Source organism: Cydia fagiglandana, chromosome 18 (genome assembly GCF_963556715.1).
Source record: "Cydia fagiglandana chromosome 18, ilCydFagi1.1, whole genome shotgun sequence".
In the NCBI taxonomy this organism is placed as follows: Eukaryota; Metazoa; Arthropoda; class Insecta; order Lepidoptera; family Tortricidae; genus Cydia; species Cydia fagiglandana.
The window spans coordinates 9,357,335-9,383,042 of record NC_085949.1 but is presented as its reverse complement, the minus strand read 5'-3'; the positions used below and the strand labels follow the sequence as shown (position 1 = coordinate 9,383,042).

At 38.6% G+C, this 25,708-nt stretch overlaps 4 protein-coding genes and 1 pseudogene across 4 annotated transcripts in view; 1 reads left to right on the top strand and 4 right to left on the bottom strand.

Annotated features, from left to right (window-relative positions):
- LOC134673042 (autophagy-related protein 2 homolog A) overlaps positions 1-5,965 on the bottom strand; it is a 37,109-nt gene extending 31,144 nt beyond the window's left edge. The window contains exons 1-5 of the mRNA XM_063530982.1: positions 5,555-5,965; positions 4,738-4,906; positions 3,220-3,360; positions 1,967-2,069; positions 815-1,402 (exon numbers count right to left, since the gene is read on the bottom strand). Of these exons, the coding sequence (XP_063387052.1) occupies positions 815-1,402; positions 1,967-2,069; positions 3,220-3,360; positions 4,738-4,906; positions 5,555-5,722 (1,169 nt within the window). The 5' untranslated portion in view covers positions 5,723-5,965. The remainder of the gene's footprint in view (positions 1-814; positions 1,403-1,966; positions 2,070-3,219; positions 3,361-4,737; positions 4,907-5,554) is intronic.
- LOC134673527 (F-box only protein 11) overlaps positions 1-25,708 on the top strand; it is a 338,938-nt gene that overhangs the window by 95,883 nt on the left and 217,347 nt on the right. The window lies entirely within an intron of this gene.
- On the bottom strand, positions 6,397-8,939 carry LOC134673609 (uncharacterized). Its single transcript, XM_063531608.1, has 3 exons — positions 8,758-8,939; positions 7,364-7,447; positions 6,397-6,683 (listed from the first exon to the last, which is right to left on the bottom strand). Exons 1-3 carry the CDS (start codon positions 8,882-8,884, stop codon positions 6,397-6,399), a joined length of 498 nt encoding a protein of 165 aa, XP_063387678.1. The 5' UTR covers positions 8,885-8,939.
- On the bottom strand, positions 12,620-16,482 carry LOC134673608 (carboxypeptidase B-like; annotated as a pseudogene).
- LOC134673656 (glucose-dependent insulinotropic receptor-like) lies at positions 16,523-23,714 on the bottom strand. The gene is made up of 4 exons (XM_063531664.1): positions 22,924-23,714; positions 21,457-21,591; positions 20,283-20,432; positions 16,523-19,487 (listed from the first exon to the last, which is right to left on the bottom strand). Exons 1-4 carry the CDS (start codon positions 23,192-23,194, stop codon positions 18,529-18,531), a joined length of 1,515 nt encoding a protein of 504 aa, XP_063387734.1. The 5' UTR covers positions 23,195-23,714; the 3' UTR covers positions 16,523-18,528.

The window sequence follows — 25,708 nt, the reverse complement described above, 5'->3', positions numbered from 1 at the left end:
GTAAGTCATCGCTGGTAACACACATTGATTAAAGACTTTCGTCTTGAGGCACTGAGGTATGTCGGACGAAAAGACATTACGTAGTTTCCCGAACGCTGCCCAACCGAGTTGGATTCGGCGGTTGACCTCCTTCTCGAAGTTGGACCTACCTAATTGGACTACTTGTCCTAGGTAGATGTACGAGTCAACAACTTCGAGTACCGAGTTCCCAACAGAGACTGGGATGGGCACAACATTGGCATTTGACATAAGTTTCGTCTTGTCCATGTTCATTTTCAAGCCCACCCGTTGTGAAACTCGGTTGAGGTCATCGAGCATCATGCTGAGTTCCTCCATCGACTTTGCCATGACTACGATATCGTCGGCAAACCGAAGGTGAGTGATGTATTCGCCGTTGATGTTGATGCCAAGTCCTTGCCATTCCAGGAGCTTGAAGGTGTCTTCCATTACGGCAGTAAACAGTTTCGGAGAGATAACGTCTCCCTGCCTTACGCCTCTTTGCAATGGAATCGCCTTCGTGCTCTGCTCCTGTACTCGGACCGACATGGTGGCGTTACTATACAAATACTTCAACACTTCGATGTACCGATAGTCAATATGGCATCGCTGAAGAGACTCAAGCACCGCCCATGTTTCCACCGAATCGAAGGCTTTCTCATAGTCCACAAACGCTAAGCATAATGGTAAGTTATACTCTTCGGTCTTCTGTATAACTTGCCGCAGCGTATGGATGTGGTCTATGGTACTATAGCCTTTTCGAAACCCGGCTTGTTCGGGAGTTTGTTTATAAATGGGTATTTAGAAGGAATATTACCTTCTATCTTCTAAATCTGGTTGATTCAGCGCATTGACTAGTTCTATCAACGTATGCAACTGCCTAGGCGATATAAATACAATAAATGATCCTAATAACATCTTCAGTTCCACCATGGGCCCTTCAACTTCCTCAGAATGTTTCATTTTGAGAGACAATTCTTGTTGACCGGTCAATTTAGCGAATAGTATGGGTTCTGGTTGGCTCGCCCTCTCTTCTGGTGTTGCTTCCCTAGACAGTTCTGGATGAGATGTCACTTCTTCAATAAGTTCTTTGATAGGATCGGATTCTATAGTTGATATGACACTTCTAGTCTCATAGAAAACATCTGAGATCATGCTTTGGTTTGGGTCCGTAGCTTCTGCTTGGCTATTTTCAGCCTTATCTGCTTGTGATGAGACTGACTTTTCAAGAACAAGGCTTCGGGCCATTGTCCGTAGTTTGGACGGAAACTCGTCCGTGTATAGAGTGACACCTTCGAATTTGATCTTTTTGTTCGAGTATGTGGCTACAATGTAGGTTTTAGTTTTTTCTGGGTCAGTGACTTCTGGAGTGGGCTCGTTTCCTGCTTCGTCGTAGTAGTCAATCCTGGAATTTCATTTTGTCAGTTTAGAAAAAAATACCTTGGTGATTTACGAAACTTACAAACTTTTGTTACATGTAAGTAGAGTAAAAAAATCTATGTATTGAATCTTATGAGAGTTATGAGTTTATGTTGGGTAAAAAAAACCAGTTTACTTATTATTATAGATTATACCTACAACTAGCTAATAATAGCAAGACATGTTAATAACTTGACATACATAATCATAATGTTGAGACCCTTTGAACGCCACGCCTATTATACATAACGCGCCATTGTAAACTTAATTGGAATGCATGAAGGTCGATATTACACTGTAACTGTACGTGTCTGTAGATGTGTTTGGGGGTCAAAGGGGTAAGTGTTTACATAAATCAATAAAAATTGCGGATTTTGGCATAATTTTATCATTGGAGTGACATAAATTACAAGGTTATCAGCTGATAGTCTAGTAGGCACGCGTGTTATAATCATATGCGTGAAGGTCGCTACCGATGAGGAAATTTGCAATAAAGAATGTGAATGAATCAATGACGAATCGTAGGAACCACGTTCATCAGTATACTCACTTCTCTATGTGTATTTCTAAGGCAATTCCTTTATTTCCATTCTTGGGAACATGCTCCAATCTTATCTTCGTGTTGACAAAACGGATTTTTACACGACTCAAAACTGCAAATATAAAAATATGAAATTAAACTATGTTTCTATGGTGCCAAACAAGCGATCAACGGGCCCAAATGTGCCATGATTAATTGCTTATCATAGTTATCTATATCATCTAGCGGCCCACCATAAAAGAAGTGTCAAATTTGAATTAATGGTATTAGAAATAGAATTGAATATAATACTGATATTATGTATCAACAATATCAACGTACAAGTATTTTAAATAAGTCTTTGGCATTGTCTGCTTTAATCCCTTTTGGGCAACATGGATGAACTTTGGATGGTTGAACTTTTCATGTTATTGTTTTGTTTCAGTTGGTAGGTATTGTGAGTAAAATCACATAAATAAATAATTAAATGACCGTCCACAGTGCACATTAGGGTTGCCAGATCGAAAGGCGCTATTATCGGGAAACAATATCAATTTTTCGGGATTTTGGGACTTAAGTCGGGAAAAAAAATTCATTCAAATTTTAGTAGGTAATTGTATTAAAAACAACGATATTTTACTTTATTGGTATTGGTATTGGCTTTATTGGCATTACGTCAGCTCGCTTGCTCGACGACAGTTCGGAACTTGAAATTATTGTTTTATAACGTGAAGCTGTTTTTCGGGACAGTTTACACTATGTCGGGAATCGGGAACACATGCTAAAAATCGGGAGAATCCCGCCAAATCCCGACCATCTGGCAACCCTAGTGCATGCACATAGTTCAACCACAACTAAATTTACTTGTGTTATTTGTACTACACTGCAAAAAATGTCTGATGAAAATACTTGATATAACTAACAGTACAGTAAAAAAATATTTTTATAAGGAACCACAAAGTTTCCTCCCTGTTTTTGTAAAAACATTCTTTGCACAGTCAATAAAGTTGGTCATTGTACACGTCACACTAGTGTTTTATTTATAAACAAAAGTTAGTTTAAATGTACTGGCATAAATCTATAACTTGAGCAAAAAACTCAATCCCCTTTTTCATTATACTTATTTTTTTCCCTTTACTTGATCCTCTCTTAGGCATAACGGTGTCTGATTCCGAAATAATGCAAAATTGGAATAAGACCATCAAGGAGTAAAAGAAACTCATGGAAATAAAACATACATATCATAAGTAAACTGTAGGTAAAATTAGCTCTAATGTACTTACTTGAATCTATGGCATGAGCAAACATTTCTATTCCCTCAACAGGGTTGGTTTCTGTGGGAGCAGCCTCTTTCCGGAGACATTCTTCAGCCAGCTGCATGGATGAGGACATGGAGGACCACATGGACTCCAGCATTGTGGATGCTACGAGCAATGTTAATAAAGAAAATGTACTAAACTAAATGTAAGTCGAAATGCATAAGATTATGGGGTAACAATATTATGTTTAACAAAACGGGAATAAAACCCTGTGTAACTGTCATCATCTCATCATTAATATTATAGATAAATTAAACAGATAATTTAAGTATGCAATATATATTTATGACGAACCTTTAGGAGATCAAATAGAAATCATCTAGATAAAATATAGATAGATAGATAGATAAAAGCTTTATTCAACCACAACTTACATGCTTTTTGACACAATAAATAATAACAAGAGACAAAAAGAAAGTTGACAAGAGACAAAAAAAAAGAAAAAGGCAACATACAATTTTACAATACAATAGCAGTAATAGCAATTTACATATTTGACATATTTTAAGTAGAGGGTCATGTGTTGTGGTAAAGAATAGGCGCTGACTCAGCATAAATACTGCGGAGACCGCAGCGCTGATCTTCCGTCAGGACCTTAAATAAACCTACAGTTATGAACGACCAGTGCAGCGCTGGTCGATGTATGTATGAAATATATATAATTAAAATTATATATATATATATATATGTATGTATCTATATGTATTTGTACATTTGTAATTGTGGATATTATAAATAATTGAAAAAAATAAAAAATAAAAATAGAATATACATAATATGTGTCGAGGAACGGTGTGTGTGTATGTGTGTGTGTGTACAAAGTATGACGTATAGTTAAATACTTACTTGTAGTAATTAAGTATTATAAGATTAATATGATGTGAACGCAAGTGGACAGGCGGCGATAGGTATAGGTACGTAACGGCAGGTAATGGCAGGTAATGGTGTGAGGGGTGGGGTTAAGTTTAAGCATTTCGTTTTTGTGTTTCTAGTAAGTATTGGCGTAATTTTTTTTTAAATTGAGGTTTACTTTTTAATATACGGATTGGTGGCGGTATGTTATTCCAACACTTTGTAGCACTATACCTAAAACTTCCCCTAAAGGCAGCAGCCCGGTATTTTTGAGGCTGCAGCATCAGAATACGCGGGGCTCTAACTGAGTGACAGCTTCTGTTTGTTGACCAAACCAATTTTTTGTATAGATAGTTTGGAGTCTGAGTGTTTATTACATCAAACAGTAAGCATGCCAACATTAGTTCCTGACGTGGTAGCATTTTGAGACAGTTACCGTTATTTATAATATAAATATCACTTAAATGCTCAAAACTTAGTAATGTAAACTATTATTTGTGAGACTACATAGTTGAATGATAAAGAATTTAAGATATACATATTATGTATGGGACACTATTTATTAAGTTGCTTGAGTCTTTATTTGGTATCTAAAAATTCCATTAAAATGACTAATTAATTATACAATACCTGGCTCCGTCGGCACTTTGGGCTGGACTGTGAGCGATAAGCCATTGACCTCAACAATGGAGTCATCGGTGAGTAATGTCGACCATGGTATTGTCACGGTGATCTTTTGCATCTGCCCATCGACAATTTCAAGTGGCCAATTTTGCGAGTCCCCCAGCTCATTGATTGCCTAGATTGTTTAAATAATATATAAGAACATGAGAAGGATTATAGCTTAGTGTAAGGTTGAGTATCAATACCCTATTACTATACCTATAATATGGTATGAAAATATACAATATCTCATGACAGTAAATAATTCATGATTTCATTAAGCCAAATTGGTCTTCAAGTAACCTGAATCAACTGAGAAATTAGCTGTGAAAGACTGTCATCATCATGTATTTATTTCAAATGTGAATTAAATGTGCCACTATTATCATTGAGATACTCCTGTACCAGATAAAATAGCTATTATTACATATTTTTCAAGTACCTAAGATGTGTGACATCAGCATATAGACATAACAATCATAGATTTTATAAATAATCTTACAGTTTGTGATAACAGGATAAATTGTCTCATGGTAATGTCAACTATGATTATGAAAAGTGTGCTATCGACATTCACAGAACAAAGCAATTTTAGAGCATGTTATTTTATTCTTCCTCAAATGAGTGCTAAAGTTCTTTGTTGAAAATCGAGCACGTGTTGATTTCGTTTATTGCGCACCAACATTTTACGGTCTATTTTTTAAATAGCTATATTTAAAAACAGATTTGGAGTAGTTTACTAATCGGGGTTAGGAATCTACTTAGAGATAAAGGAAATATTTACCTCGCAGTCAAGGCTAACGTCGCACACGGTTCCTGTACCATTGTATAGATCGACACTCAGCTGATCAAGAGTTAGTTTTTCTTCCAGGTAATTGCCCAAATAACGCTGGAGCAGATATCTGCAGGCCCTCTTCTTTATGCTCTCAGTCCCCGGCAGATACCACCGCATCTTTAGGGCTTTGGTATGTACATCACACTACAAATTTTCGCTCAATGAACTTTTGTGCGTAATGACTATTTGTGATTTTGCGTGTGATTGTCTTGAGAACGTAAATAAACATAACGTTCCGATTCACTCTTCTAATATGCGTTTCACAATTAATAAAATAACTAACTTATAAGCCGCTGCATTTTACTTTTATGATTAATGAAGGGAATAGAAATAAACTAATTAGCGCGTAATATTATGAACAATAAAACACGAGTAAATACGAGTTAAACTATAAAATTTATTTTTGGGGTTTTGACAAATTGACACTTGACAATTTTTCATTCTACCGTTTGAGGCATTGAATAAAACGTTAAGTAATACAGTGCTTTTCATAGCCCAGAATGAGCAAGTGTTATTTGAAAGCCGTAACGTACCGTACCGCGATCATGGTGCGGTGCGGCGCACTTATCGATCGTGTGTAATGTGGTCGCCGTACGTGCGTGAAGGACGCAGCTATAAGTTTGAGCGAGATATTTTGACCGAGGTCGTGGTGTGGTGCGGTAGTCTATTACGGGTTTTAAACGCCTACTTCTACGAAATTAATGAGTTAATGACTAATCTTCACTTTATTATTAAAATGAGTATGAAAACCTTGATTTAGTACCCCGAAATTAAACAAATTGGCGGTAGGCCTAGAGAGACTGATAACGAAATTCAGGCTTTTTCTTGATGTAGAACGGCATTTTCGGTAAACTTTCTATATCTTCCAGTGTATCCAGCTGTTCTTTCGTTTCGTCTTTATATTTTTGTATTGTAGGAGTACACGTAAAAATGTCCAGCTTATAGAACGTTGCACTGCCATGTATTGGAAATAAAATATTAGCGCTAAATTCTTTTGATCCTACATCATTGTAGGCTAGAGCCGCAAATTCAGTATTGTTGACTATTAAACGTATTTCTACTCTGGAAACCAGAGAACCTGAAACATAAGAAACCTATATATATATTAAGATACAGGCTGTAACAATAATAGTGGGGATCCGTTTAATGGCTCACCTATTCGGTATAGGTACCTACCTAGTGTTCAGATTAGGAAAAAGAAGAAAACATTTTTTGATGCGAATAATATTTTACAGTAGGTACATTATGGTGCTACTTTACCGCCCCAGTCTAGGGCGGGATAGGACAATACCTACGTGCCTATGTCAAATAATTAAAGGGCCATACACAAGCCAAGTAAAACCAGGGGTGCGAAGCTCCTGACTTCGGCCAAACTCGGCTCCGCTCGGCTCAGCATTGCTCCGAGCAATTATTAGGGTTGGCACCACTTGACTTCCTTTTGCGTGCACGACCACAGATAAGATAATCACTTGAATTTTGACAACCCTAACTGGCCGAAAGGGATAGTGCCATGTATTAGAAAGGGATAGCATGATTCGACCCTGAACCGCTGTCAAACTTCGGTTTTGTAGGAAGCTTCCTTTCTGTACGGTAGTACTATTATTTATTCTGTGGTAAAACGTTGTACGTTTCCCGTTAGTGTGGCCCCAGCATACTGAATTAATATTTAATGTGACACAGTTCCATCGTCTCTCCATATTCGTATCATACATACCTATATTGACTGCTATTGATAATTAAATAGGTACTATTACTTACTGTCGTTACTTTTGTAGTATATGTCCAAAACTCTGTTCAATTTGACAGTGGGCCAGACTTGTTGTTCGGAATAAAGTACTCGATCTATTAACAAAAAGTTAAGATTATTATAGTGACAGACCATCTCACGGAGACTACTAGGTACACGGAGCACATAAGACAATCAAGATCACCACACAAAAGGGCTCCCGTATAATGGATGGGACTGCGAACAACTGAAATTACCTTACCTATTTATAGAACAGAATTGGGCTTACCTATTCATATTTCAGTTGCGTCCATAATTAAATAAATAAATGAATTTAGGGGACATCTTACACAGATCAACCTAGCCCCTAACTATTTAAGCAAAAGGCGACGATATACATACTTATATAGATATATAGATACGACCAGTACCACAGAATAAATAATAGTACTAGGTACAGAAGACTCACTCTCTAACAAAACGCGTCTGTTACGATCAGCACAGATATGGCCGCTAGGTGGCGACAAGGCCACGCGCGGCTTATGGCAAACCCCAAAATTGGGGTCGAACGGATGCACTTTTAGCTTTTTTAGGATGCATTTTTATCTACCCGTAGCAAAGCGACGGAATCGCGGAGTGAGTCACGCCTGCCAGTACTTACTCGTGTAATTTAAAAATATTAACAAGAATTTAGTTTGAGCTACTCGTATCACTACACTTTATAAAACAAAGTCACCCGCCGCGTCTGTCTGTTTGTATGTTCGCGATAAACTAAAAAAAAACTGAACGGATATTCATGCGGAATCCGGAGGTCGCGGGTTCAAACCTCGGCTCATACCAATGAGTTATTCGGAACTTATGTACGAAATATCATTTGATATTTACCAGTCGCTTTTCGGTGAAGGAAAACATCGTGAGGAAACCGGACTAATCCCAATAAGGCCTAGTTTACCTGGGTTGGAAGGTCAGATGGCAGTCTCTTTCGTAAAAACTAGTGCTTACGTCAAATCATGGGATTAGTTGTCAAGCGGACCCCAGGCTCTCATCTCATGAGCCGTGGCGTGGCGAAATGCCGGGATAACGCGAGGAAGAAGACCTAATACTATATAGCGCAAGAAACATATTTACCTATAGATGTAAGTAATTTAATTGTCTTATTAGCACTTCTCCAGCGACACGATTGGTTGGATAAACTAAATATTTTACATATATATATTGTGACGTCCCACGGGTAAAGGTACCTTATGGCGGTTGGCACTTACGCTATTATTAACGCCGCTCCAATATTATTACGGCGCTATGCGACGTAAGAGCCAGCCGCCATAAGGTACCTTTTGCGGTGGAACGTCACATTAAGTACTTGATAAGTACCTACCTTACTGAGTTAGGTTAATTTACTGAGAAGGTATACAATGTAATACTTTACTTTTGCAATCTCCCAGCGACAGCAGAATTTTATAATGAGGAAAATGCACGGCTATGATAGTTTTGTCAAAATTAATCTGCCACGTGATGGTAACTAAAGTTAATAATACAACGGTTCGATGTACCATTTTAACACGTACAACTGAGTATAATGCACACCGTCGTATGGATAACGTGATAAAGGAGAGCGCGCGGCGCGATTCGGGAAATGAATTAGAGATTAACTAGAAACGATATAGTAAAGATATGTGACGTCCCACGGGTAAGGTATCTTATGGCGGTTGGCGCTTACGCTATCATTAACGCCGCTCTAATATTATTGCGGCGCTATGCGACTAAGCGCCGGCCGCCATAAGGTACCTTTTTCTATGGAACGTCACATACATTCACTATTTCGTATCTACATAGTTAATCCCTAATTCAGTTCCCGAATCGCGGCGCCAGCCGCCATAAGGTACCTTTTGCAGTGGAACGTCACATATCGTTACTACTTAATATCTAGTGAGTCTCTAATTCATTTTACGAATCGAGTCGTTAGTATTCGCAGACCAAACGCAACGCCTCATCGGCTACATACCACCATAATTACTCATTCATATTTACCTAATTATATAGATCTATATAGATCTGGACCAGGGTCATATGACCCTCAGGGTTATTAGCTATCAGTGTTCAGTCATGAAACGACCACTTGGAAATGGAAAAATAATTTCGACACCTACGTAAAAACTCCACTTCCTTCTGTAATCTGGACCTACTTATTTAACTTCTCTTCTCTATTCTTTGCCTTTCTCTATCCTATTTCTTTTCTCTATTCCTTGCTATCCTTAGTCTGTAAATTTCCTTTCCCTTTCATCCTTGATGGTGCCGCGGCCCTTTCGGCCACGACACCAATCTCTTCACACCAAAAGCAGTCGCTGGTCACTGTGTCGACCAAACTGTGTAATCAATAAAAAAAAATGGACCTACTTATTGTTTTTTACTAAGGCTTTGGGAGCCCGAATGACCATCCTATACAGGCTTCGCGACCTCCAAGGGAGTAGGTACCTACTATTATAATAACTTTATCTGAATAGTATCATTATCCTATTAGAATAATGAGATATTTTTTGATAGCGCGATTTAGGATAGTACTCGAAACAGCGCCATCACGCATACAGATGGGGAACTAAATACAAAGTGTGTTGTCTGTCTGTGTCAAGATCAAGATAACTGCCCTAACTCCTTTTGGGACTCCTCACTCTTTAAACCGGTAATTGAACCAGCTCACGTTAGATTTAAAATATACCTTAATAATAATATTCTACCTAATAATATTTTATATTTATCCTCTGACCAAATTTCATTAAGATTCGAACACAGAAAACCGCCTAGAGGTTGGTCTGTGGTTCCGAACAATACACCCAAATTAGATCTCAACAAAACAGCGCGTAAAATTATCGCGCGTGGTCTAGTTATCTAACGCTACGTCTTACGTAGGCGAACAACGCGCGAACGCGGCGAAATCAATCCTTTGATGCCCATAGAAGTGTCCTACGTAAGCGATCTCGTTGCGAACGCGGTGCGGCGCGATTTGCACGCGAATGTCAGGCGGCGCGGCGCGGCGCGGCGCGGCGGCGGCCGCTTTCGCCGCGCCGCGCCGCGCCGCGTTCGCGCGTTGTTCGCCTACGTAAGACGTAGCGTAAGGTAGGTAGGTACTCTAAAATCAAACTCAGGCAAATGTTTTGTGAATTAGGAATTGTTACTCAGTTTCTAACTAGGTGTTTCTATGGTCTATTGTTATTTGAAGACTGTTGTTACTTAGAACTAGAAGTGACTAGAAGTGTGTTGTTTATGTTTTTATTAGTTGCAGTTGCAACATAGTATCGATATGTGCATGTCGTTTCAAAACATAATTAAACTGTAAATTAAGACTAGCTACAGCGAAAGTTTACAAGCACTTAATTAAGAAGTTAGTTTTATTTTTTTATACTTGCGAATATAACTAACTGCACGGGATTTTTGTTTTATTCATCATCATCATCATCTCAGCCATAAGACGTCCACTGCTGAACATAGGCCTCCCCCTTGGAGCTCCATACGTGCCGGATGGGGGGTGAATGCCATAATCGCCACGCTTGGCTTGTTGTTTTATTACAAAGTTCTATTATCCTATGGCCAATAGGTACCTTCGCCCACCCTACGTCTCCATCATGAGACTGTAGTCGTTATAGTTTGCTATCTTAATGCATACGCCACTATAGGTTTTAAAATAAATTATAAATTGTAAAAGAAAAATCAAACACTAAAATTGAAAGACGAGAAGAGTTTATTTCAACATGTGTATCCACATAGATGGCAAGATAGAACCGTGATTAACCGCTCGCTCGCTCCTGCCGCTCGGCTATGCTATACCAGGCTAGGCTTCCTTGACAATTTGCTCCACGTACTGTGCAGGCACTTCAAACAAATAACCATGCAGTTCCAGAGTGTAGGTCAGAGGGACGCCTACGAAATTGGAGATTGACGCTAATTTCATTTCTGATCAAATCGACCGATTCCATCAGTCCCGTCTGGATACCACTTACGACACAATTCTTAGACACCGGGGGGGCCTAACCAAAATGACGACCGTGCATCGACAAACGCCAAACAAAAGAAAAAAACCGGGCAAGTGCGAGTCGGACTCGCGCACGAAGGGTTCCGTACCATAATGCAAAAAAAAAAGCAAAAGAAAACGGTCACCCATCCAAGTACTGACCACTCCCGACGTTGCTTAACTTTTGTCAAAAATCAGGTTTGTTGTATGGGAGCCTCATTTAAATCTTTATTTTATTCTGTTTTTAGTATTTGTTGTTATAGCGGCAACAGAAATACATCATCTGTGAAAATTTCAACTGTCTAGCTATCACGGTTAGTGAGATAGAGATACAGCCTGGTGACAGACGGACGGACGGACGGACGGACGGACGGACGGACAGCGAAGTCTTAGTAATAGGGTCCCGTTTTACCCTTTGGGTACGGAACCCTAAAAATTGCAGGATGATATAGATGCTTCGAAAAGTCGGTAACTATTTTTAATCATGAATCTAGTTCCACCATCTATTATATGTTTTAAATACCATAAAACGGGGTGAGTTGGGTGAGTTTTGACTTTCAAACCTCGATAAAAATTTTTTTTTACATGTGAAAACTGAATGGTGTACATAATAAGTGGTTCGGACGTTTGTATTGTAGTTTGTATTTTATTTTGGGTAGTTCCATTTCATAACTTTGACGATATAGAGGAAAACCCACCTCACCCCGTAGTGCCTCGTATTTGGGGTGAGAGGGCTTTTCATACAAAGGTGATTTTGGAAGATTGTTGGATCGATTTTTTTTTATTATGCGTATTATGTACTATAGCCCCATTTTAAATTGGAATACATTATTTTTGTAGCAGTAGCCTTAAAATCCCTTCTCACCCCCCTCTCAAACCTTCTCTCCCCATTCATAACCCAACTCTCCCCGCGAAACCTACTCACCCCGTTTTACGGTACATTATTTATTTACATTAAGATTGCAGTTTCCTATGAACGATTGACATCTTGGCTCGGCCCCTCTGATGGTCTAATCTAACCTAATTAAAATTAAGGTAATTAAACGTCCCAGTCCTCGACATGCTAATGCCCAAGTCATCATCTCTATTGCTAATATCGTAAGTTTAGTTAAAGATGACGTGCTGGGGTAATAGTGACGAACACTCAGACATCTACTTTACCTACTATATATAAGACGTCACGTAATTAAGTACTTGGTAGTACCGTCAAAGTTTGTTTTTCAAATGATTAATTAAACATTATGTAAATAAACGATGGCTGAACGCGACGCGAGGCAGGTATATAGATGGAAAAAACTTGCAAAGTCATGCTGACATTGTGCTCTTACAAAAGCTTTAAGGGCAAAGGTTATCACGATCTTACCTCATCTTGTGTATACTCATAACCGTCAGGGTTAGCGAGCGGATGACCCAGTCAATATCCAGAGGGGCTACCGCGAAAACCGAAATTCGCAAATTGCGGGGATTTTTCTCTGTCACTCTAATTACGCCGTCATTGGAGTAAAAGAGAAAGATCCCCGCAATTTGCGAACTTCGATTTTCGCGGTTATAGACCTGGGTTAATTGGCTATCCATAACTTATTGATGATATAGAGGGCTACCGGAGTAGTAATAACCCATTCCCTGGCATGACCATGGCGTCGATAATGCTGAACGGTTGTCTCAGGTCCTCAAAGCGTGTGGTCGAGATCCTTACGTATTTAATTGGTCGTCCTTCGTAACTGAGGGCGGGGTTGACTACGGTTACTAAATTGGGATGGGCATTTCTCAGGAGGGCCGATTTTACGTGTCCGGGGCAGTAATTGATTGAATTTACTGTTCAATAAATCTGAATTAATTTAGGCATGATCTTCAGCTTATATTCTGTCTGGGACACTATCAAATTATTTATTTATTATTTATATAATACAAGAAAAGAAATTCAAATGCCAAAAATGATGTTCGGTGGGCGTGTCCCGCACCCAGATTTTATGAAACAAAAAATTATTACTCAAGATGGGGCATTAGATCGGAGTTATTATGGGTATTCACGCATAGGGTATTAGTTAGCTTATCATAATCTTTATATCACAATAATGTGTTTGCTCAATACATTGAATAAAACCAAATTTACGATGTGTCCCGGGCTAGTGACTGATATCGGTGTAATTTGCAAAACATGTCAGTACTCCTTCAAAGTTGTAGACCAGGAACTCAGTGTCTCAAACATAGTATGCTTTAGTTGTGCCTTAACCGTTGAATAAAGTAGAGGTACAGTCACAGTACAATAAAGTGATTTTTTAAACGTTTCTCCGTCCTTCGCTGGGTTTGGTCCTATGTTTTTTTGAGATCGGTGGTGCAATTTACTCCGAAAGTTTTAGTGCAATTATCGTTATGTAAGTGATTAAGAAGTCATCGAAAGTACGTAAATCCAGCATTATTACATCTCCTCTGTATCGTTCATGCTATTTCTGTAATTGCTAAAAAGCGATTAATTTTGATATCGCTGGTGTTGATTTCCCTGGTTTCGGTGGATTTTTTGACCACCGATATCAAAAAAGTGATCACTGAATTCAAATCCTGCTTTGTAAACTAGTTTGTTGTACTAATTTATCATGTCTAAAAAGTGAAAGATACGTTGTACAAACGTAAAATTATGTTTGTAAGTAAATTATGTCATAGTAGGTACACAAAATCACTAGTTCACTATGAGTAGTTTTTTAATCCAGACGTATAGACCCAATGTTTCTTTCTCTGTCTTGATATTTTTTTCCAACCAATTAAGTAAATTATGTTCGTTGTCCTCTGTATCACCGGAGGCCCTACACCTCGATACCTTTAAACATGTCAGCCATGTTGAATGTGTATGTAAGTACTATGCAAGGTGAACCCAAGGGACAGGAGGTACAGAACAAGGGATTAAAAATAAAATAGCATTCTAATGTCGAGATCGCTTCAAAGGCACTGCCGGCCTAGCCAAGGTTACAATCGCTATCGCTTCGACAACGAAAAGCATCATGTCTCTCTATCACTCTTCCACATTAGCGCGACAGTGACAGTTGCGTTTCGATCGCTACGGAGCGTTAGCGATTGGATCCTTGGCTACGCGGCCTGAGCGTACCTACTGATCGATATTTCTAAAGGATAGCCATAGACACAAATTGAACACAGCAAATGTTTTAACAATCCTCAATGTCTTATGTCTTTGTCAACAACTTTGTTACAATTTAGCTCAAGTGTTTGAGGGTGCTGGAGATCATAATTAATTGGTAATTGGATCTTCAAGCATTACTCGACTACTTCAAATATTATAGTTTTAAATTGACGGAGTTCAAGCTTTTAAACTCTTTTATTAAAAAAATACTTGTTTTCCGTATTGCATCACATTGCTTTATAAGTACATTAAATATTTAATGAGCATTGAACACCACTCAAGAGTGTATTGTTTATCGGGTGCAGGTAACATAAGATTTTTTTTAGATGCGTGTGCGGTCGGATTGCGTGAAACAAACATCTTCTCCTTCATGTATATAATAATGCAATGAATAAATTATTATAATGTGCGAATTTGTGGTCGACAATGTCGACATGTCTGAAACTCGTTTCAGGGCCACACATCACCCTATTATATGAGGCCAGTCATATAGTGTGGGATATCTTCTAAAGATGTTGATTTACAAGCCATAATTTGGTTATTTTAAAATCTTGAATCTAAATCTATTAAATTTATGTAAGCTTTCGAGATCATTAGCCTTGTTACATCGCTTATCAACAAATGGGATTGAAAAATATGATTAAAATAATTATATAATTGAGATATAAAACCTAAATGTGATTTTGGTGTAAGCATTATTGAATTCGGTGACACAAATTGATTTCAGTACCTGCACATGATTTCGGTGTTTTTTAAATCTCAAATATCTTGAAAACTATAAGGTTCTAATGGAGGCCTCCACTACCAATATTTTTTATATTAAGGGTAGATTTTAGGAAATAAACTCGCATATTATATAAGTAAAAAAAAAATTTTGGCACCGAAGTCAGGCACCGAATGTCATCTCTGAGAATCGCCCGGATACTGTGCTGCTAGTTCGTCCAAGTGGTCGTTGATCCAGAAGTGAGCAAATATACAAGTAGCATTTAGTATTAGGCAATAATGAGCATCGCAGAATGCCAGAGGGATCTCAACTGATAGTAGGCAAATAAAATCACTAAAAACTGAGTTTCCTATACTTCTTGGTAAGTACCTGTAGAAAGTATTCCAGCCGATGTCTCGCCCGCTGCGTTTCGATGATGCCCTTGCAGCTTCAATTTGGGCGTCTTCATTACGGAAAGCGCTGTTTTTAAATAAAGATATTACTTCATTAAACGAGACTTATTATTAAGGAAATCCTTTGCAATTTTTTATTACTAGTTAACTTGTTTCGGTCACAAAGAGATCTTTGAGGTTCTATTGTAATTGTGCGGTGGAAAAAAATTCTACTGTTTTTTAAGCTATCCGGAGTCCTTGTTAAGTATGACTCACTCTAGAACGGCCCGGACCCGGGACGGCACTTATTTTTCTATGACAGGTGATCAGTGATCACGTGATGTTTCTATAGAAAACTGATGTATGGGCGCCCCGGCCCGGGCCCGGAGGTTTATAAAACCTTTCAAGATCTCTAACGCTACGTCTTACGTAGGCGAACAACGCGCGAACGCGGCGCGGCGCGGCGCGGCGAAATCAATCCTTTGATGCCCATAGATGTGTCCTACGTAAGCGATCTCGTTGCGAACGCGGTGCGGCGCGATTTGCACGCGAATGTCAGGCGGCGCGGCGCGGCGCGGCGCGGCGGCGGCCGCTTTCGCCGCGCCGCGCCGCGCCGCGTTCGCGCGTTGTTCGCCTACGTAAGACGTAGCGTTAATTAGCAACGGTTTAGTAGGATGCGTACATTTCAGCACGTACTCGGCTAGATTATCAATCACTTTCTTCTACGCGATCTGTCTCTCGTCGAAGTATAGTGCAGCCATTGTAGTTTTACTTCAGGAGACAGTCGCACTAAAGCTGGAAGCTGGCCCGTTTCCACGGATGGTTTTGCAGACGGAAGAAAGAATGAGCGCGCCGCGCTCTTTGTTTTGTGGTTTTGCAGAAAGGATATCCAACTTGGAGTCAAGTGACTCTATTTCCATGGGGACAAACAAGTAAAACAAACATCATGTTTTGTAATAAGTTATTTATTGACCTATTTAAAGCACTCTGTGCTTGTAAAATATTATTACTTATTTACACACACAAAATAGGCCCATTCAAAGATCTATCATCTCATCTGAATGTACCTTTATTAAAACTTCTTAATACATATTTCCAATACATATTTCTAAGGGTGTGTTTAAATCCAGAATGTCTCCACGCATAAATTAAAGGGTCTAATAGACAATTGCTTACTCCTAATAAATACAAAGGTCCTAACGTTAACATTTCTAGAGGAATGCAGTCGTACCCGTTGGTCATGATATCACATTTAACATAAACAATTATTGTTACATAATATGGAGCCCAAGTTCCAACAAAACATGCTGTAACCAATAGCACAGTCTTGACAGCTTTCAACTTACTCGGGTGCGAATCAACAGCCCTCGCTTTTCCGTAGTAGCTAGAGATCGCTTGAAATTTCTGTTTTAACTTATTTCCGATTCTCTTTTCTTCTACATTTTTCTTGCTTAGTTCATGCGTTTCTAAAGAGTTTCCAGCCTTTTCTGTTATAATTTCTTTAGATATTGTTATAGTGACCGTCGTTTTCGATTTTTCGTCAACATTGTTGGAGCTGTCTTCAGCTTCAGTTGTTTCGAACGCTTTGTTGACAAACGCAATATTGTAATTGTAGCTTTCTTTGATTTCTCTGATTCTGTCTACAGTTTTTACAGCACGGTGTAGAATAAGAAAGTACAAAACGCAAACCATAATGATGACTGATAGTACAACGACAGAGAGTATGATCAGTAGTGCTCTCGGGAACAGTGCAATGTACCAGCATCTATAGTTGGTGAAAGTCTGGCCTGTCCAACCCATGGCCGGTAAGCTTGCGACAAATATTCCTGTAAAATTTTGTTATAATAGTCTTTACATAGACTTTATTTTAAATATCGTGTGTTGGACATACAACAAAAAAGTGCAGTGAAGAAACTACCAGATTTTAGGTACAAAGTAGCTAGTATTCGTAAAACTACGTTAACACCTAGGTATAATTAGCTGACATCGTAAATTTTATAGCATTTTCGGTGCAGCAGAGTGGTGTTAACGGAATTGGTATAAACAATTTCAACCCTAATGATTAATTAGCGTTAATTAGGTTAATATTAACCTTAATTTACCATTTCAGTTGGAATTATCTATAGGTACGAATTCCGTTAACACCACTCCACTGCACCAAAATGCTATAAAATTTACGATGTCTGATAATTAGTAAACACCCGAACTATAGTTTATTGCGTCGTTTAGGTAAAGGAGCAGACGATTTATTAAATAAGTCAACTTAGAGTTGATGGCCTAGTGGACAGTGGTAATGCGACGGTTTTGAGTACGAACCCGTCTCGTAATGATGAGTTCCTTGGAACTTATGTACAGCTGCAGATAGTTGACTTCCCTGCAAATTTCTATGCATGGGGTCACATTTATCTCTGCAGGTGACTGTACATAAGAAAAGACAAATTACAAAACATCTTTTGCATTTTCCACTTGCCCTTTGGTGAACATAAATATAGAGAGGTATCTAATCTAACAGATTAATCCCTAGCTTAGGCCTAGGTTTCCCTTCCGGTAAGTAGGTATCTGCATCGTTTTGGTTGCCAAAAAGCAAGCAACCTATGCATTTATTGTATCCTGTGTTATTTAGGTTGAACCTAAACCTGAGATGGGCCTTGCTACCATAAAAGGATGAGTACCAGGATACAATACATGCAAATATTACTTACCAACGTTACTTTTAGTTAATAGAGGTCACTGAAAAATATCAATCATGTGAGTGGTTAAGGAAAAGAAAAATAGGATAACCAACGACGCATAAACTATATTTCTAAGTAGGTAATCGACTCTACAGAGAGAACTGTCATTAAACAATATATTAAAAATTAATTCTCTAAGTAATATTTTTCGTCATGGATAGGATATAGGAGCATTACTTTACTGCCCTAGTATGTTCCAAGTTCCAACTATTGGTTAACTCTCCCGGGACAAGATCATTGTGCAAATGTGCAGCTAGAACCAGATAAGAAGGAAACATTGATACTCCAATATTTCTTGAACATAGTTCGGACTGTCTTTTGGAAACCTTTATGCCACCATGCGTAAATAAGTGGATTTAATATGCTGTTTAAAAATGCCAAGGTAGGAATGCTACCTCCGAGCGCAATTCTGTACTGCATACACCTAGGGTTTGTCAATTTGTCTTCACAGAGTACAAAACAAGTGACGGTAACAAAATAAGGGAGCCAAGTGAATAGTAAACTGCCCGTAGTGAGCATAACTACGGTTATGGCTCGCCATTTGTTAGCTTCTTTTGGCTTCGGTGGGGGCTTTTCTTTACAAAACTTATTCAATATTGATTTATTTGCATAACGTTTTGACTTTGAACTTGAGGATGGGATGCTTGCTATAGAATAGTTCGATGATTCAATAGTGAAAACGCTTAGCTTGGAGTCTTCGTATTGACTTTTAAGGATTTCTTTGCTATTTTCCAAGTTTTTATTATAAGAACTGTCATCTGTGCCATTAAAACTATCATTATAAAGATCACCAATGCTTTTAGATTTTTCAGTTTTTCTTGTATATGTCCTTTTCTTCGAGTTATCACATATAGCATTAAAAGACGCACATCGTCTCATTGAGGTTTTTTGGGGTTTTGTCGGGAAAGTTCTATTGAGGTTAGTATTGCCACGATATATTCTGAGTTTTGGTGTCTCATTTGAGTTTGAATTAAAATTAACGGACTTTTCAGCTGCTTTTATCTCCTTAACGTTCTTAAGTGCACGAACTAGTATTATAGAATACAGTATAGTCACAAGTATGATAGGTATTAAACTTAAGGAGGAGTTAAAAAGTATGAGTGCGCCAGGGAAGAGTGCGTGGTAGTAACATCTAGTGTATATTAGCTCGTTATTGACCCATCCGGTAGCCGGCATAAATCCGAGGATGAGACCTGCAAAACGTTAGATACTCTGCGTTAAGTTAACACAAAATGTATACAGCACAAATAAGAAAAGCATTCATTAATTACGTACTTATAATAGCACATAGATACCTACAAGCAAAGATACGGTAGATATAGGTACACTCAGCTGCAAAAGGGCATGCTGATGGCCACTTTATGAATGAATTCCTTTCATAAAGTGAGTATGCATTTTTGCAGCTCGCTGTACGTACAAAGAGTTTATAAGTCATTGATGGGTACATTTAACGTCCAGTTGCACCAACCACATTTAGCGGACTGATCAACGTCACTCAAGTAACTTTTCATACAATAAAATTTAACCATGAAACACGGTTTGGTGCAACCGACTTACATAATATATATTAGTGTTATTTTCGACGTAATGGCAATATCTCTGGAAGTTACGAAAGTGACTTAGTTGATATTAAAGTTTAAAAACGGTTAAACTTTAATATATAAAGGAACATTTTGAACAATTCATTGCCTCAAACGGGATTCGAGTCCCCAGCTCAGCTACTATCATACAGCCTTCGGTAGGATGGTTTTCCACCTGTCAAAGTTCTTTGTCCAATGTGTATTTGCATCTCAAATTTTGCTTAGTGAGACGCAATGCACACTTGGACCAAGATGTTGGACAGGTGGAACACTAACCGTTAAACGAATGCAGTCGCCACTAATATCCAAATTAATGTGGCTTCGAATCCAGGCGGCAAATCTTAAAAATTTTCCCTTTCAAATAAAAAAATATACACTTAAGAAATATACTCGTATGTATTTTCTTACCTATCATCCAAATGATAACAATGGCAATCCTGACTCTTGTAGTGTTAAAGTATCTTTGGTAGTATAAGCCGTGTAGTATGTAGAAATAGCGGTCCACGGCTATCAGTCCCACGCTGAATATGGAGACAATCGCCGGACACACGATCATACCTGGAGATAATGTCGTTGGTATGTAAATACAAAAATACAGGGGCCTATTGCATAATAAAATACAAGTTACTACTATTAGTGATTTTGGATGAAAATTCACTAATAGTATTATGCAATAGGCCCTAGGCTGTCGCATTCGGTAGGGATCAAATGAAGGTACTTAAATGATAGAGGACCTTAAAGAATGCTACCGATTTGAACCCAAGTATTTTTAGCGAAAAGTAATACGAAGGTTAGTACGAATATAGGTAATCGTTTTAACGTTTAATAAATAACTAGACACTTGGTCAGTAACATTTTTGAAAAATTAAAATAAGTATACTAGGTGGGTTTAAAGTTTAGTTAACTGTCTCTTTTGAACTTGTGACACTTGTGTGCTTTTCGGAACCATTCTAAATATAAATTTGTACAGCCCTATATCAGTGGAATAAACTGTATAGCACATTCTCACACAGATTGACTAAGTGTAGTAGGTATCTTTATTTTTCTTTGTAGTGTGTAGTATCTTTATTAAGTAGGTACAGTCAAGGAATTAAAATTCCGACGCATTTCGTACTTTGTCACAGTGACAACCGTATGAGGTCTGTAGCGGCTTTCATATTGATTGTCACTGTGACAAAGTACGAAATGGGTCGGAATTTAAATTCCTTGACTGTACCTAACTTAAGTAATATCAAATGCCTTTCGAAAGAAACCAAACAGATACATTACTTATGTATTTTATTGCTTTGCTATTTTAAACTATACAAATGGCTGATCATAGTGTGTGTGACCAGATATTTATATCTGTCGTATCTCTCTTAATTGTACCAGACCAGCTTACTTTATGTACATATTAAGTACCTATTATTACTTAACTATTTATCTTGAGTGATTCTCAAATGACAGTAAAATTATAATCGTAATTGAGATGTTTTTATAAGTATTAGTGATTATATTTGTATAAGAGGTTTCGGCTCATGGAGTAGTGATGGCAGGGATACGGGACACTACGAATGATTAAGTACCTCAAAGTTAGACTTACCAATTTGAAAAATGCACAGTGGGTTGGAGGCCATGGAGTTGTCAATGAGAGCCCCGAAGATGATGGCAGCGCCGATGATCGTGTCCGCCAGCGACACATTTCCTAGCAGGAGGTAGGTGCTCTTGGGCTGCTGGCCTGGAAAAGTTATAAGGTGTTTTTGAAGGTGACTTTCTTTCTTAGGTCGCTTTTACAGAAAATCACTTTCTCGGTAGGTAGCAGTGGCGGAGCGTCCATAGAACTCGATTCCCATCGGCTTGTCTGATATTCAGGCTCTTGGGCCATTTTCTTTAAACTTATGAAGAAAAGGAAGGGCAACTAAGCTACGGCTTGCCTACGAACAAACTAGATGCGCCGCCACTGGTAGGTATAGGTATACCTATGTCATGTTCTTTCTAAAACGCGGATAACGTGGCAGTAAAAAGTTAAGAATTAAAAGGGGGCAATAAATTGTTATTTAACTCTCGTGCTAATATTGACACCCGAGCAAGCGAAAGATTCCAAAATTTAACCACGAGCGTAGCGAGTTGTTTGAAAAGTGGAATCTTGAGCGTTGCGAGCATTTTTTTATTTACGAGTAGTGTTTTTATTTTATTAAATTAGCCGTTTTTTAGGGTTCCGTACCCAAAGGGTAAAACGGGACCCTATTACTAAGACTTCGCTGTCCGTCCGTCCGTCCGTCCCTCCGTCTGTCACCAGGCTGTATCTCACGAACCGTGATAGCTAGACAGTTGAAATTTTCACAGATGATGTATTTCTGTTGCCGCTATAACAACAAATACTAAAAACAGAATAAAATAAAGATTTAAATGGGGCTTCCATACAACAAACGTGATTTTTGACCAAAGTTAAGCAACGTCGGGAGTGGTCAGTACTTGGATGGGTGACCGTTTTTTTTTCTTTTTTTTGTTTTTGTTTTTTGCATTGTGGTACGGAACCCTTCGTGCGCGAGTCCGACTCGCACTTGCCCGGTTTATTTTTCTTAGTGTCACCCAAGCAATTGGACTTTAAGTGAACCTTAAATATACGAAGTTTAGCTGGATAGGTACCACCGTTGTATTCTTTTGAATTACGTCACTTTCATACAATGGGCAAGTATCTATGAATTATACCTAAGCATATATTTACCTAAAGGATCCTGGTAAATATGTCACTTCACAAGAATTTCATTAAGTAGGTACTTACAGTTGACCCAAATTATTAGATCGATTAGCCTGAATGTAGTGAACGTGCGCCTATGATATATTTTACATTATAGGTAAGTAACAAGATGTCTGTACATGTTATCACCTCGTAAAGCTTATTTAACTAAAATATTAGTAGGTAACCGTTACCGTGTCAAACTCGATCTTGGATCTAAAATTGTAAGTTGATATGAAATAGGTAAATTAATGCATGACACCATACACGTTGCTTGACCTTGGCTATTATTCTAAGTAGGTATTCTAACAGAAAACATCGAAGACGTACCTCGTCGTAGTATCAGGCCGCTGGATATAACAACAATTAAATTACTTAGAATTATCAATGTACCGACAACGTATGCCACACTTTTGTACGCATTCAATTGCTCCTTTTCCTTCGTCCTGTAGGCTTCGTACAAATCGAAGAGTGTCTCTTGCTGCACTACACTTTGGTTTGTCACATTCGCTACACTAACGTTGAAGAAGTGAGCCACTTGCTTAATCAAAGTCTCATTAGTCACATATTCCATAATAGGTGATGCTGTGCTGTTCTCCATAACTTGTATGTTAACACTGTTGGTGCTCTATGAATCAGAATCTCAAATACCGCTTCACAATTTATCTTAGATCGTATAATGGCCCGCTGGACACGCATGTCAATACCGGTAACTGGTTAACGAATGAGTGTATGCCAAATATTCCGCATCTTAAGGAAAGAGGATAAGCTTGCTGTTAGAGTTTTGTTTATTTTAATGAGATGATTTACATATTTGTGGATCCGTAGGCAGCGTAGGAGATTGTTATGATTTCTTCTGAGTTTCCGCATTACTTGACGATGGCGAGCCGACCTTTCCTATGACTTTTATATTTGTGGCTGCTATGGTGACTCGTGCGTTTGAATAATATCGTCATTAGTATAATGATACCCGATTTGTTGAAATTATGGAAGGCCCTGTTCGCATATTCTTGGTAAAAACGACTTACGGGACCTTACAAAGAATGATTTTCTTTCTGATGGTAGGTAGTTTGTTATATCTACATTTTTAAGCGGTTACCCACATAGGTAGTTAGTTAGTTGATGTTGCCTGTTATTGCCAATTACTGTAATGAGCGCGCTGTAGTGCCCTGCTTTGAATACAAATTTGATGATCTTGTGCAAATAAAATGTTGCTTAGTACCTAGGTATAAGTTACCTCTATTCGCTGAATGAGATCTTAGTACCTACAAAGATTTATAAATTCAAGATGAAGAATTTGCAATAAAAGTTGGCCACGAAATAATAATTATCAACTTGGCCGGATGGTTAGCTATGTAGGTACCTAAAATGAATTGTTCATCTAGTTATAAATTTGAGTTGATTATATTTTTATTTTATAAGTAGGTAGGTTCTTACTGACACACCTGCAACCAAGTTGATCTGAAATGTAAGTAACAAGTAAATTAATTACGTAGTAGTACAGGTACTATCATCTATATGTACTTACAACAATGAACCAATACTTAACTGCATATACAATACAATACAATACAATACCATTTATTTCTCTCATATAAGCTTACAGTAGTTTACCAATTCGCTTACACGGTAAAATAGAAGATAAGACACATTAACAAATTATAAATTCAAAGAAGTAAAAACTCAAATACAGTGAAAACAAAACAAATAGAATTAGGAAGCAGATAGGAAAACAAATACAAATAGTGGCATAGCCTTAAACAAAGGTAAATATTTAATATTAACTACCAAGTTCGGTAAGGTTTAGAGCAGACATGGTGGCAATGATAAATTTCCCCAACCTGTCAGAGAATAAGTCGGCATCCGGGACCTGGGTGAGTATATTATTTATTAGAGAGATGGCTCGGGCGGTGGGCGCGTTTGCGGCATGCACAGTGCGTGTCTCAGGGCTCGCCAGGAGGCGCCGGCAACGCCGCGCGGGGCGCGCGCCGCCAGTACTCGCACCTTCCAAACGGAAGCTCGGCGTGGGAACTGCTAGACCCACCCGGCCCAAAACAGTGGGATTGTCGATCCCGCCATGGACCAGAGAATGGTAATGCACTATTAACATCAGTTTTCGTCTGAGCTCCAAAGTATCGAGGCCCACCATTCCCAGGACAAAGCGGGATGGAAAGAGGTATGGATAGTATCCATAAGTCCGTTTATAAACGTACCTAGCGAATTTTCGTTGAACTCGCTCAAGCATGAGCCCATACTTTGTTTCGTGCGGGTCCCACACGACGGCTGCGTACTCTAATCGGCTCCGAACATAAGCGTAATAAAGTGTTAAGGCTATTCTGGTGCTAGAAAATTGAGAGGCTATCCTTATAACGAATCCCAGAGCTTTACAGGCATTCTTACAGGTCATCGTCATGTGTAGTCTGAAGTCGAGTTGTGTGTCTAATGTCAGTCCTAGGTCGCGTATCTCGTGTACCCTGTGCAGCTCCGTGTTACTGAGGTGGTAAGTCGCAAAAATAGGGTTTTTGGCTCTAGTGAAAGTAATCACCTTACACTTTGAAGTATTGAATGGAAGCCGGTTGTCTTCGCTCCATTTTGCCACTGCGTCAATATCACGTTGTAAAAGTTGGGAGTCCTCATTGCATTTGATGTCGAGAAACAATTTCATATCGTCTGCAAACATTAGACATTTAGCGGCACTGACGATCTTCGGCAAGTCATTAATCATTATTAGAAATTGAGTATGTACAGAACCTTATGACTGTAGGTATATTATATTATGTTACGAATTGATATTAATCTTAATCATTATTTACTCGTAAACGGCTTAGATGTCGGTAATTCCCTTACTTTTCTCTTTAATATTAATGTTTAGGGTTCAGTAGTCAACTAGGAACTCTTAGGCGTCGTTTCCACCAGAGATGTGCGAGTTTACGGAGCGAGGGACGTGTTTGTCATGCACCAATAGAAACAATTCATTTACCTATCCTCGCTCAGCGCAGCTCTAGTGGAAACAAGAGAAGGATGTGTGCGAGGAATGAGTTGCAAGGTACGGATGAATAACTATCACCACAACTCGCTAGCTTATTTGAAAAGAGTCCGTAGAGCACGCTAAACA

Bases quoted from the DNA above. Each gene is read 5' to 3' on its own strand.
- LOC134673609 (XM_063531608.1), bottom strand. From the start codon at position 8,884: ATGGTACATCGAACCGTTGTATTATTAACTTTAGTTACCATCACGTGG. The intron at 7,448-8,757 runs GTAAAGTATTAC...TTTTGTTAATAG, and splicing joins GTCGCTGGGAGATTGCAAAA to ATCGAGTACTTTATTCCGAA. The intron at 6,684-7,363 runs GTAAGTAATAGT...CTTATGTTTCAG, and splicing joins ATACTACAAAAGTAACGACA to GTTCTCTGGTTTCCAGAGTA.
- LOC134673656 (XM_063531664.1), bottom strand. From the start codon at position 23,194: ATGGAGAACAGCACAGCATCACCTATTATGGAATATGTGACTAATGAG. The intron at 21,592-22,923 runs GTACGTCTTCGA...TAACTTTTCCAG, and splicing joins CGGCCTGATACTACGACGAG to GCCAGCAGCCCAAGAGCACC. The intron at 19,488-20,282 runs GTAAGAAAATAC...AACGTTTTGCAG, and splicing joins TGTTATCATTTGGATGATAG to GTCTCATCCTCGGATTTATG.